This window comes from Phycodurus eques, chromosome 9 (genome assembly GCF_024500275.1).
Source record: "Phycodurus eques isolate BA_2022a chromosome 9, UOR_Pequ_1.1, whole genome shotgun sequence".
In the NCBI taxonomy this organism is placed as follows: Eukaryota; Metazoa; Chordata; class Actinopteri; order Syngnathiformes; family Syngnathidae; genus Phycodurus; species Phycodurus eques.
The window spans coordinates 29416823-29430171 of record NC_084533.1 but is presented as its reverse complement, the minus strand read 5'-3'; the positions used below and the strand labels follow the sequence as shown (position 1 = coordinate 29430171).

The following is a 13349-nucleotide window of genomic DNA, read 5'->3' as shown; positions in this document are numbered from 1 at the left end:
AACTGGCAACGAGTCCTTCACATCTCTGTGGAGATATTTTGGCTCACTCTTCCCTTACAGAATTGTTTGAGCACGAAGTGACTTTCTAAGGTCATGCGACTGCAAAGTCAGGACTTTGACTCGGCCACTCCAACATCCCCGCGCCCCCACGCACACAAAAGGTTGTTTTTTTCAGAAGTGTGTGTTTTGCTGGTGTTGTTTTGGATGGTTATCCTGCTGCAGAACCCAAGTGCGCATCGGCTTGAGGTCACAAACTGCTGGCTGAACATTCTTCTTCAGGATTTTCTGTTTAAGAGCAGAATTCATGGTTCCATCAATCACAGCAAGTTGTCCAGGTCCTGAATGGGCAAAGCAGCCCGAGACCATCACACTACCGGCACGTTTGACTGTTGGTATTTTTCTGAAACGTCATGCTACGTTCACGCCAGATGTAACGAGACACACGCCTTCCAAAAAGCTCAACTTTCATCTCATCAGTCCATATAATATTCCTGCTTTTCTTCTTTTTGGTCGCCAGTGGTTTTGGCCTTGGAACCCTTTTTCTTCTTGTTGGGTCATGAACTCTGACCTTAACTGAGACAAGGAAGGCCTGCGGTTCTTTACGAGTTGTCCTGAGTTCCTGGGAAGGTTCACCACTGTTCCACGTTTTCTCCATGTGAGGATAATGGCTCTACCAATGGTTCACTGGAATCCTAAAGCTTTCGAAATGGCTTTTTTTTAACTCTTTCCAGAAAGATAGATGTCAACTACTTTATTTTTTATTTTTTTTCGACTGTTCTGGAACTCTGCAGCTTTTTTAGATCTTTTGTCCGACTTGATTTTGTCGGGACCGATTCTGTTTCAGTGATTTCTTGATTGAACAGGTCTGGAGGTAATCAGGCTCGGGTGTGATCTGTGCAAATTCACCCAAAATTGCAATTCATTGATGATTTAACAAGAAGGGTAATTGCTTTTTCAGGTTTTTTTCCGGAATTAATGAAATCACCATTTAAAAACAGCATTTGAAGTTTACCTGGGTTATATTTGTCGATTTACATTTGTTTGATTATTTTAAACAAAGTGGAGAAACTATGCAAAAATCTAAGAATTTGAGAACGTTTCGCTTTTCAGGGCACTAGATGTGCGTGTGCGTGTGCGCGTGCGTCCTTTCCTGGTCTTCGGCTTCCTCGTGTCCCTCCCTCCTCGTTCTGCTCCTCTTCATCTTCATCATCCTCATTTGTAATGTCACGCAAAAGCCGGCGTCCACGATCGGATCGTCCGTTCGCACAGAGACGCCGTTTGTTACGTTTGTTGCCAGCTTCCCGTCCGAGATCCGGTCTGGCCTGCTGGAGGTGGTCTCGCCGTCCGTCCACTTCTATCCGGACTTCTCGCACCTCCGCGAATCTTTTGGAGACCCCAAGGAGAGAGTCAGGTGGGGTGCACCAAAAACACTGTTTTGACCTTTATATTTGATTCATCAGTTCATTATATTCATGTAGTTATTCATTCAATAATTATATATACAAATTTTGCAATCGTTGAATCTTATTGTCATCAGAATTGAATCCACCTGGATTTTATTGTGTAAAAAGTACATTGCACCTCATCAATTACACAGCAGCTGCACACACAAAAACTACAAATTGGAAAAAACAATAACAGCTGAAACAAAAAGACACCTAGCATGCTCGCTTTGAGGTCAGAATATTCCGTCTGAAAAAGGTAAGGAAGAAAAGAGGGTCATGAGGGATGAAGGAAGTCAGAAAAGAAGGAATTCAGTCGTACAAGAAGGAAAGAGAGGAGAAGGGAATGAAGGACGGGAAAGAAGAGACGAGGGGAAGAAAGAGATCAAAGGAAGGAAAGGAGGAGAACGAGGCAAAACAATGAATGGATTGATGAAGAAAATAAGGAAGGAGAGAGAAGCAAGGGATGAAGGGAGGGAGGGAGGGAAGGTGTGCTCTGTTTTGGTCACGTGACCCTTCGTCCATCTTTGAGCTCCTTCAAGACGATGCCGACGTTTGTCGTAGGGTCACGCGATCATCGTGCCGTCACGAAGACGATCGATTTGTATCCTTCGGCGGGTTCTCGCTGGTCGTCACGGCGACGCGAGCGCAGCGCGCCGACGAGTTTTAACGTCGCTTCTTGTCGTTGGGCCGTCAGGTGGCGCACCAAGCAGAATCTCGACTACTGCTTCCTCATGATGTACGCGCGCGCCAAAGGGACGTACTACGTGCAGGTAGACGTGCGCGCGCGCGCACACACACACGCCTACGGGCTCACACGACATTCACCCGCGTGCGTGTGTGCGGCATCAGCTGGAGGACGACATCGTGGCGCGGCCCGCCTACTTGAGCACCATGAAGAAGTTCGCCCTGCAGCAGCCTTCCGACGACTGGATGATTCTGGAATTCTCGCAGCTCGGCTTCATCGGTGGGTGCCCGCCGACCTTTCGCCTTCCGATCGATCCGTTGATTGATTCGAGAGTATTTTCTTGCCACGTGGGCCGTCCGTCGTCGCACTAGAGCAGCTCCAACTCTTTTTGACAGACTCGGCAAATAAAGACGATTCCGATGTCGTTTGTGTGTTCGATTCGTTCATCCGCATCAGAGGGTTCACGAATCAACGCACGACAAATACACATCGGCTGCACGACGACGATGGCGTAGCGACAACACGACGACTACGCGGCGTAAAAACTTCCCATTTCACCCAAAAATCCCGATCCTGGAACAAATGACTATCCTGATCCCCATTGGTCATACCTTGTGATTTTTGTTTCAATGAAATGTTTTATGCATGTAATAACCGTGTCATTGAATGATCCAAATTCACATCATCCTCACTAAAACTGATCACGTATTCAGGTGTTGACTCTGTGGGATTCTCAGTGCGTGTGTATGTGTGTGCGTGCGCGCGTGCAGGTAAGATGTTCAAGTCTTCGGACTTGTCCCTGATCGCGGAGTTCATGTTGATGTTCTACAAGGACAAGCCCATCGACTGGCTGCTGGATCACATCATGTGGGTCAAAGTGTGCAACCCGGAGAAGGACGCGGTCAGTCGGTGCCTACTCGTGACCTCTGACCTTTGTGACCAACGCGACCTTCCGGGTGGCAGAAGGCGGACGTTTGAGGCTTTCTTCTCTGTAGCGCTGCAGGTTCCATGTGGGTAGTGTCGGTGGAAAAGAAGATGTCACATGAGGTCAGTTGTCGAAAAGGAGTCAGACGTGTGCCCGTCGCGGGAATGACGGCGTTGATCGTTCGAGGTTTGGCTCAGCGGGGTTCATTTGGGTTTTTGGGAAAGAAAACCCAAGCCCAAAACACACAAAACAACTTGGTTTTCAATCATTTTCAGTTCAAGTCTTCGGCTATGTTCACAGTTCACACTCGAGGACAATTCGGATTTTGTTTCCTCCCCCCAATGTTACCTGGATTAGATTTTTTGCAAGTCGGTGTGAACAGTACAATTCCGTTTTGTTTTGTTTTCATCTCCGAGCCAAGCCTCTTTTGTACGTGGCTATAAATCGCATGTATGTCCGACGCGAGCGCGCTCCGGGCGCGCAGTTCGCACGCATCCGACCCAAACGTCGCAGCTATTCGACAAAACGGACCCGCCACAAAAGCAACGGCGGACGAAGGAGCAGAAAACAGTCAGTGGTGAAAAGAACATGCTATAAATAGGGGAAAGAAACCTCGGACAAAATCCTGGAAATTGGCACAAATGCGGAGTGACGAGACCTACGCAAGGGCGGGAACCGATTGACTTCCGTAAACACGGCGCCTCGCACGCGCAACGTGACGTCCTATTTTGTGCGCATGCGTGTTACGTCACAGATGCGTCCCGTCCGCATTTCAAAATCGGAATTTGTTCATCCAAATTGAGCAGTTGACATCTTTTCTTATTTTCAGCATGAAACAAATACAGCAACACATTCCGACACGGATTGTTTGTATTCATTTTGTAGTGTAAAACAATATCACGTTATTATCGTTGATGTAATTGTTCAATCTCTATTACGGAAGGTGAACTAGCTGACGTTGACCGACGGTTATGCACCAGTAATGATTAACGGTCGTGGTCCAAAACTACTTTTCACGTGAATTGTGACTCAACTATGTAGTCCACTGCATAAGAAATCCCGATTGTAATTACAGAGCATTCAATTGACGGTTTCAGCCCGAGAGTACCAATATGGCGATTCGAACGTCGGGAATGAGCGAATGATTCCGAAGGCAGTCGCTGCGTTGGGAATCGGTCACTCATCCCCGCTTGGCCCGAATCACTACAAACGTACTTTCTGTGGACATTTCAGGGACTAACTCGGTCTGCCATATAAAAATCGAGAGTCAGCAATGATAAATCACTCCGGACGCAGCCGCTGCATTAGGAAGCGTTCTCTCATTCCCGACGACCGAATCACCCCAAAGGGACATTCGGTGGACATGTTAGGGACTAACCGGGTCTGCTATAAAAGCGACTATTCACAATTTAATTGAACAACGAAATCCGAATTTGGCTTGATGCCCTGCAGTGTGAATGTAGCCAGAATTAGACAATCGCTTTTCTGCCACCTGGAAGTCTAGCCACGCCTATTTTTTGACAAACATCATGAAAAGGTCTATTCTTCTTCTTTTCCCACATCAAGCAACCCGAGCACACAAACAAGGCTTCACGTCTTCCCGTCTTGTGGTCCACAGAAACACTGCGACCGGCAAAAAGCCAACCTGAGGATCCGCTTCAAGCCGTCTCTCTTCCAACACGTGGGAACGCACTCGTCGCTGGCGGGGAAAATACAGAAACTCAAGGTGAACCACGTGGACGTCGACGGCGACGCCGGCGTGAGCGTGAAGCCGAACGCGAGTGTTTTGCGTTCAGGACAAGGACTTCGGGAAGCAGACCCTCCACAAGGGCCACGCCAACCCGCCGGCCGAGGTCACCACCAGCCTGAAGACGTACCAGCACTTCACCCTGGAGAAGGCCTACCTCGGCGAGGACTTCTTCTGGGCCTTCACGCCCGCGGCGGGCGACTTCATCCGGATACGCTTCTTCACGCCCGTGCGCATCGAGAGGTTCGACTTAGTGCAGTCGAGTGCGGTTTATCAGACACTTTTTCGAGCATTCATTAGCACCTGTTCTCACTCTCTCTCGCACTTCTCCAAATGAGAGGCAGAGCTTGCTCGCTCGCTTCAAGCGCTTTATTCGTCACTTCCAGTTGAAAAAATAAACTGCATATCTGGACACCAACATGTTCAAGCGAACCCTACCATAACAAACGTCACGTGCTTCATGCTAACATGCAATACGGAGTGAGCATAGGTTTGACAGTAATTGTAAAGCTTCAAACGACTTGCCGGAGACGGCTGTGGTCGCATCATCTTCTCAAACTCTTTTTTTTTCCTCCGAGCCGCGAGTGATGCAACCATGCAGATGATGACCACGGAAAGAAATTTGCACGCTCCTACCTTCATGGCTGACTCGTTGCTTCGGCACCACGAGCATTCCTGCGAACCGTTTTGAACAAAACAGGCTTACTCGAGTGTATCTAACCTGACTATTCTCACGCGATACGATCGAAATAAGACGTCCGATCTTGATGCGACATACTGCCGCACGGCTCCCGCTGAGTACTTCCGCGATACTTCTCGGACAGTCACATGCTCAAGAGAGTTCGTGAAATTGGTGAATCGTGCATAAAAATAGCAGAAGACGTGAGGTCAGACATATCGTATTGAGTTGTGACGCAGTAGGACGTTGACCAGATTGGGACATACGAGGTTTCCGCCTGGCCAACGGCGACAAGATTTTCTCTCTGCTTTGTGGGAACAACCGCTTTTGCTGTTGCTAACATGTTGTACAATTTGCAGGTATTTTTTCCGAAGCGGGAACATCGAGCATCCGGGAGACAAGCTGCTCAACACGTCTGTGGAGGTTCTCCCGTTCGATGTGAGGCCTTCGACTCAAGTTGCAACAAAAACTTCGGAATCCAGAGTGCGACGTACGTTTGGTGTTTTCCAGAACATTCAGGCGGACAAAGAAGCTTTGACGGACGGGAAGGACAAAAGCCAGAAATACCATCGCACAGAAGACGGATTCATCCGAATTGGTCGGTCGACATGTTCATTTTTGTGAAAGATACTGAATTTCAAACAATATCATATTATTATCATTGACTTCATTGTTCAATATTTATGACGGAAGGTGAACTCGCTGACGTTGATTTACAGTTATGCAACAGTAAGGATTAGCGGTGCCCGAGTCGTGGTCCGAAAGGGTTTTTCATGTGAATTATGACTCAACTATATCGTCCACTACATAAGAAATCCCGATTGTAATTACAGGGTATTCGATTCATCGTTCCAGCCCAAGTTGTCTCCGCAGTTGGGAACGAGTGAATGATGCTGAATACAGTCGCTGCGTTTGGTATCATTCGCTCATTCTGAACTCCCAAATCACGAGAACGGGCTCTAGGACTGAAACAATGAATCGAATACTGCCGAATCACGACAAAGGGATTTCCATTGGACATTTCAGGGACTAACTCGCTCTGCTGTATCAAAATCCTTTTGTCGTGATTCGGGAGGTGGGAATGGGTGAATGATTCCGAACGTAGTCACTCATTCCCAACTTACGAATCAATGCGGTGGACTCTCCAACTGAAACGCTGAATCGAATACTGCCGAATCACGACAAAGGGATTGTCATTGAACATTTTAGGAACTAACTCGGTCTGCTCCATCAAAATCCCTTTGTCGTGATTCGGGAGTTGGGAATGAGTGAATGATTCTGAACGCAGTCGCTGCATTCGGAATCATTCACTCATTCCCGACTCCGATTCCCGAGTTACTACGTAAAGGTTTTTCCTGGACATTTTCGGAAAGCCATCTAAATCTTCTACATAAAAAGTTAAATACAACTGAACCTTTCTTCCTGAAAGTCCACTAAAATAACAACAATTCTGAGCATAGTCCTTGTGTCCAATCAAACATTTGCTGTATCGTCAGGGCGTGGTTGTCATTGAGCAAATTCTGACATCATAAACAACAACATGATCCCAGTGTTTGAATGTTTCATTGATTGAAAGCGGATCCGAGTGGGACTCCTCCACTTACAAGCAGCATTGCACCAAAACCACGATGGACCGCCAAACCACTAAAAAGCCTCAAAAAAAGCATCAAAAACCACCGAAAAACCATCAAGAGTCTGATGGTCACTTATTAAATCAGATCATTGTGTGTTTAGTGCGCGCTGGTGTGTGCGTGTGTGTGTGTCAAAAGCAATAAGGAGCACACATCCCCGCCATCAGGATAATCCCATTAGTGCTCACGTGCTTCCTGAGCGGGAAGACGACCTCACACAGGGAAGCACGTGGATTATGATGAACGCTGAGCCTCACGCTCAACACTCAAGAAGCTTTTGGGAAGTGAGGATACAAATCGGTGAAGCTTTGGAGGTGGAATTCTTTCCCTGTCCAGCTTGATGCACAGTACAACTTGAGCTGCTCAACAGTCGGGGGTCTCTGTTGTGGTATTTTAAGCTACATAATGCGCCTGCGCACATTTTCAATGGGAGACAGGTCTGGACCGCTGGCAGGCCAGTCTCGTACTCGCATTTTCTTTTACTAGCATTCCACAGCAATCAGAATAGGCAAAGCGAGCTATGCTAACCGCTATTCTCATCCACCACCATCTTATTTTCATACTCTTGGATCCGCGCAGTGTATGAAGACTGTGTCGCCTCTTGTCCGACGGACATTTCCGACAAGTCGTCTGTAAATTGGCTGACTGGAAGCTGAGGTGGCAAAAAACGTGGTGAGCCGGTCGTCGACTTCAAGGGTTAAACATCCAGTTGTAAAGTCGACTTCTTGACCAATCGGTTCAACCCCTAATATACATACAGGTGAAACCAGATATTTACATACTGTACGCTATATAAAAAGACACCTTATGCTTTTTTTCCATCACTGTCAGACATGAAATGAGATGAAACTTTTCTCGTTTTAGGTCAATTAGGATGATTTCTATTTGCTGAATTCCAGAATAAGGAGAGGTTTATTTTTTTCAGAGAATTTTTCATGACTTTCTTCAAAGTCAGAAATTTACACACATTTCATGAGTATTGGGTGTCATTGCCTTGAAACTGTCTGATTTACGTCAAATGTTTTGGAACTCCTACCACAAATTTCTCACAAAAGGTAGCTGGAATTTTTGGCCTGTTCCTGAGAGAACTGGTGTAACTGAGCCCAGTTTGTAGGCCGCCTTGCTAGCACATGCCTTTTCAGGTCTGCCCATAAAATTTTCAATCGGATTGAGATTGGGGCTTTGCAATCAGAGCCACTCCAAAACATCGACTTTGTTGTTCTTCAGCCACTTTGTAAGCAGTTTGGCAGTCTGCTTGGGGTCATTGTCCATTTGGAAGACCCATTCACGCCCAAGCTTTAACATCCTGGCTGACGCCTGTGAAGATTGTCATTCTTCAAGGTCATTTCGTTCTCAGGGCATTGAATCGATCACAACTGGACCGTTCTGTTTATCTTAGAAGATGTTCCCTCTCATCCTAGCAGGCCTTGTCAGATCATGCGACGAGGCTTATTTAGGTTGCACGAACCAGTGTTTGTAAGGAAAACTCAACTATTTATGCTCCAACTTAGAGGTACCTGGCTGATGTTGAGATGCTGCGTCAGTATTTCCACATCATGTTCTTTCCTCATGGTGCCCTCTATTTTGTGAAGTCCCTCCTGAAGCAAAACAACCCCACAACATGATAATGCCACCCCCGGGTCTTCGTCCCCGTGTGCATTCGCAAACTGTAACAATTCGTAATAGCTTCTTCTCGGCAGAGTGGCCTTTCAGCCCACGTCGGTACAGTACTCGTTTCACTGTGGATGATGCCACACGCTTCACACCAGTTTCAGCCAGCATCTTCACAAGGTTTTTGCTTTTGTTCCTGCGTCGATGTGCACATTTGGGACCAAAGCACGGTCGTCTGTGGGACACAGAACCGTCTCCTTCCTGAGCGCTATGATCCAGTAATCAATGGGCAAGAAATCCCCCAAAAGGCAGCTGAGGCTTTTAGTGATGTCACGTTATCGACCGCATTGATCCTTTCCTCATCGTCTCATCTTCTCCTAGGTATGTTCCGGAAGGGCATCGCAGAGGGGGAAGTGGATCCCACATTCGGACCCTTGGAGGCCATGCGCCTCACCGTCATCACCGACTCTCCGGTTTGGACCATACTCAGTGAGGTCCGACCGCTGTTTAGACCGCCACTATAGCCAAAATACTGAATCATGTGTTGATTACAGGGATTTCATGTTGTCATTCCTGGAAATGTTCAGACTTGGAATGTATCGCGTTACAATACTGGTAATTGTTCAGACTGGCAATTCTTGGAATTGAACACATTAATACTGTGAATTGAAAGTCTTCAGTTCTGAAATTTAATGTGTTATCATACCAGGAACTTAACTTGTTGATGTTGCAATTTGGGAAGTTAATTTCAATCCATCCATGCCTTTTCCATAGTGCTTATCCTCACTCAGGTGGCGGGCGTGCTGCCGCCTATCCCAGCTAACTTCGGGCGAGAGGCGGGGTACACCCTGAACTGGTCACCAGCCAATCACAGGGCACGTATACAGTGCCACCAGAAAGTATTCACACTCCACTTTTTCCACATTTTGCGATGTTACAGACCTATTATTATAAAGCTGATTTGAGTATCGTTTTCTGTAAAAATAAAAAATAAACAATCCACATCAAATATCCCATAATGACAAAGTAAAAACATATTTTCAGACAGTTGTGCAAATGTACTAAAAATGTAAACATTCAAACATAATAGGTCCATAAGTATTCCCACCCTTGGCTTCATATTTGGTTGTCAAGTCTTCCTGGGTACGTCACCACGAGCTTGGCACACCTGTCGTGGGGCCTTCTCTCCCATTCGTCTCTGCGGATCCTCTCAAGGTCAGTCAGGTTGGACGGGCAGCGTCGGCGGACAGCCATTTGTAGGTCTTTCCGGAGAAGTTCGATCGGATTCAACTCCGGGCTCTGGCTGGGCCACGCGAGGACATTCACAGGGGAATCCGCAGCACTCTGGAGCAAATTTGCCACCTGTCATTTTCCCCTCTATGCGGACTAGTCGCCCAGTTCCTGCAGCAGAAAAACAGACCCACAGCATGATGCTGCCACCAGCATGCTTCACAGTAGGGATGGTGTTCGCCAGGTGAGGAGCAGTGTCTCTTCTTCTCCAGATATGACGCTTGCAATTCAGGCCACAAAGTTCGATTTTGGTTTCATCAGAGCGGAGAATTTTGTCTCTGCAGGTCTGAGAATCCTTAAGGTGCCTTTTGGCAAACTCCAAGCGGGCTCCCACGTGCCTTTTTTTATGGCCACTCTACCATAAAGACCCGATTGGCGGAGTGCGTTAGCAACGGTTGACCTACTGGATGGTTCTCCTATCTCCGCAAGGGAACACTGGAGCGCCGGCTTAGTGACCATAGGGTTCTTGTTCACCTCTCTGACCGAGGCCCTTCTTCCCCGGTTACTCAGCTCGGTCGGACGGCCAGATCTCGGAAGGGTCCCGGCGGTTCCAAACTTCTTCCGTTTCCGAATAATCGAGACCGAGGTGCTTTTCGGGACCTTCGATGCTGCTGAAATTCTTTTGTATCCTTCCCCAGATTTGTGCCTTGACACAATCCGGTCTCGAAGGTGTGCAGACAATTCCTTAGACTTCATTGCTTGGTTTCTGCTCTGATATGCACTGCCAACTACGAGACCTTCTATAGACAGGTGTGCGCCATTCCAAATGATGTTCAATCAACTGAATTTTCCACAGGTGCACTCATTCAAGTTGTTGAAGCAGCTCAAGGATGATCCGTGGAAATCAGATGCACCTGAGTTTAAGTTGGAGTGTCATAGCAAAGGGTGTGAATACTTATGTACCCATTATGTTCGAATGTTTCCATTTTTTAGGCAAATGTCAGAAAATATGTTTTTACTTTGTCATTCTGGGATTTTTTTTTTCGGTAGAATTTTATAAAGAAAACTCTACTCAAATCAGCTTTAGAATAAGCCGGGAACAGCAAAATGTGGAAAATGTGAAGGGGTGTGAATACTTTCTGGTGGCACTGTCAACAAACAACCATTCGCACTCACATTGATGGAAGTTAACCAATTTGATGTGATCATACCCGGAAATTAATGTGTTAATTCCGGGAATTTGAGTTTATGTTCAGAATGTGAACTTTGTATCCTTTTTAATGCATAAATCCCTTGAATTAAAAAAAGTCAATTTCTGGAATTTAACTTGTTTCATGCATTTCAAGGTTGCATACAGTACCTGGAATATAAACATACAATTTCTATCTGTTAATTTCTAGAACTCGTTTGTTTTGTGTAATAATATTAATAATATTGGTTAGAGCGTCAGCCTCACAGTTCTGAGGACCGGGTTCAATCCCCGGTCCCGCCTGTGCGGAGTTTGCAGAAAATGGACGGATGGATAATATGATGATGATGATGATGACCACAATTCTGATTGTTTGTTCTGCGTTGTCTCGTCCTCTTCATCAGCTATTCATCAAGAAAGCGGAGTGATGAGCGCGTGAGGGTCTTGGGGTCTCTGGGACTTCCTTCCGGCTCAGTCATGCTTCTCCACCTCCACGGTGCCACAGCGCCGCCGACTGGTCGCACTGTCCAACTGCAGGCAGAACATAAAAAATGCTCAGACGCATGACACAAGGTCACGTGACAGGAAGCTGAGGTCATGTCCAACGTTCTGACGCTTGAGTGGCGACGGAAGGACCGACGTCTGATGATGATCCTGAAGGTGCTGCTTTAGAGGCGGTGGTCTTCTTGGCCCGAAGCCACCTGGCCGCCACATGTCGCCGATAGCCACAATCGATCCTTTGCTGCAACCTTGACGCTGCGGCGTTCGTGACTTCCTGTGCGGCTCGCTGACGGTCAGACAGTCAAGCGGACGTTCCTCTTCTGGCGGACACACGATTCCCTCCGGAAGAGCGACGGAGCACGTGAGCTCACGACGACCTTCTCTGCTCCAGTCACGTGACGGGAAGAAATGATCACATGACAGCAACATCGCACGCAGCGTGTCGGAAGGACGCCGCGTTTGTTGTACACGGCTTTGTACTCCAACGTGCTCCGAGTATTACTTAGGATCAAGCATTACAACACCTTAGAGAGGTACTTTTCTGTACTTGACACTTTTCTACTTTTATGTCACGTCCATTGTTTTGTCATATCAATAGCCGATAAAATTATAAATTATTAAAAGACTCATCGACAACATGTTTGAATTTGTTTTATTTCTTTCATTCATTCTGGCTTCTTGTCCAAGTTGTTGGGTTTGTAGACAACTCAATGTTGTTTTGTATTCATGAATTGTTCATGCAGTATTACAAACTACAATAATCAGAATTTGAAGGGGAACGCTTTTCAATTCAGTCTAAGAGCAAATGAAACACCATCAAGCATGATTAACATATCACTGGCAGAATCCTCTCATCTGACTTTTCCATTAACATTGCATCATCAAAGAGGGCGAGCCATTTTCAACACTTTCGATTGGTCAACCATTTGTAAAAATAACACACCCGCATGGGGACTGACCAAGACTACTCTCTGAACTCTTGAGTGTGGGTCGTGGCGTGGGTTGGAGCCCACAGAAGTTCTCGTATCGATGCGCGGTGCATTCTGTTAGCGCTCGTGCTAATGAGGCGATCGAAGTGCATCAGCGACTGTGTCGTCCTTGACCACATTTGAGGAGGAGCTCAGAGTAGAGCCGCTGCTCCTCCGCATCGAGAGGAGCCAGAGGAGGCGGCTCTGGCATCTGTTTAGGTAGGATGCCTCCCGGACGCCTGGGAATGCCTCGGAAGAGCTGGAGGAAGTGGCTGGCGAGGGGGAAGTCTGGCCGTCCCCGCTAAAGCTGCTGCTACCGCGACCCGACCTCGGATAAGCGGAAGAAAATGGATGGATGAATGGATAAAATGTCACTTCTATTTAATCGTTCAGACAACCTCTATTCTATGTCTATTCAGAAAAGATACATCAAACTAAGTTTACGGAGACCATAGCTGTGCCACAAACTGTGAATGCTGAGACAGTTGATGAACATTTGGATCATTTCACCTGGAAAATCTCAAATGTCATGAATGCTGTTGCTCTTATTAAAACTAAGTCGATCTTGAGGCGACCTAGAACACTGTGGAGGAGCACAACGATGGTACAGACCTCTCAATCAAAGTGTAGGAAAGCAGAACGTAAGTGGAGAAAAACTAAACTCCTAATTGACGACGACCTCTAATAGACAAAGTCTATTAGAGGTCTATTAGAGGTGAATGTGATTGTTATTTGAGT

At 46.8% G+C, this 13349-nt stretch overlaps 1 protein-coding gene across 12 annotated transcripts in view; it reads left to right on the top strand.

The window, feature by feature from the left end:
- mgat4b (alpha-1,3-mannosyl-glycoprotein 4-beta-N-acetylglucosaminyltransferase B) overlaps positions 1–12274 on the top strand; it is a 31342-nt gene extending 19068 nt beyond the window's left edge. For 2 of the 12 annotated variants that reach the window (XM_061685092.1, XM_061685095.1), the window contains exons 6-15: positions 1298–1411; positions 2140–2215; positions 2295–2409; positions 2901–3031; positions 4674–4781; positions 4852–5045; positions 5841–5919; positions 5992–6079; positions 9105–9212; positions 11547–12274. In XM_061685092.1, the coding sequence (XP_061541076.1) occupies positions 1298–1411; positions 2140–2215; positions 2295–2409; positions 2901–3031; positions 4674–4781; positions 4852–5045; positions 5841–5919; positions 5992–6079; positions 9105–9212; positions 11547–11581 (1048 nt within the window). In that variant the 3' untranslated portion in view covers positions 11582–12274. The other 10 variants (XM_061685093.1, XM_061685096.1, XM_061685094.1 and 7 more) reach the window with 9 other exon arrangements.
- Positions 12275–13349: the final 1075 nt, after the last annotated feature.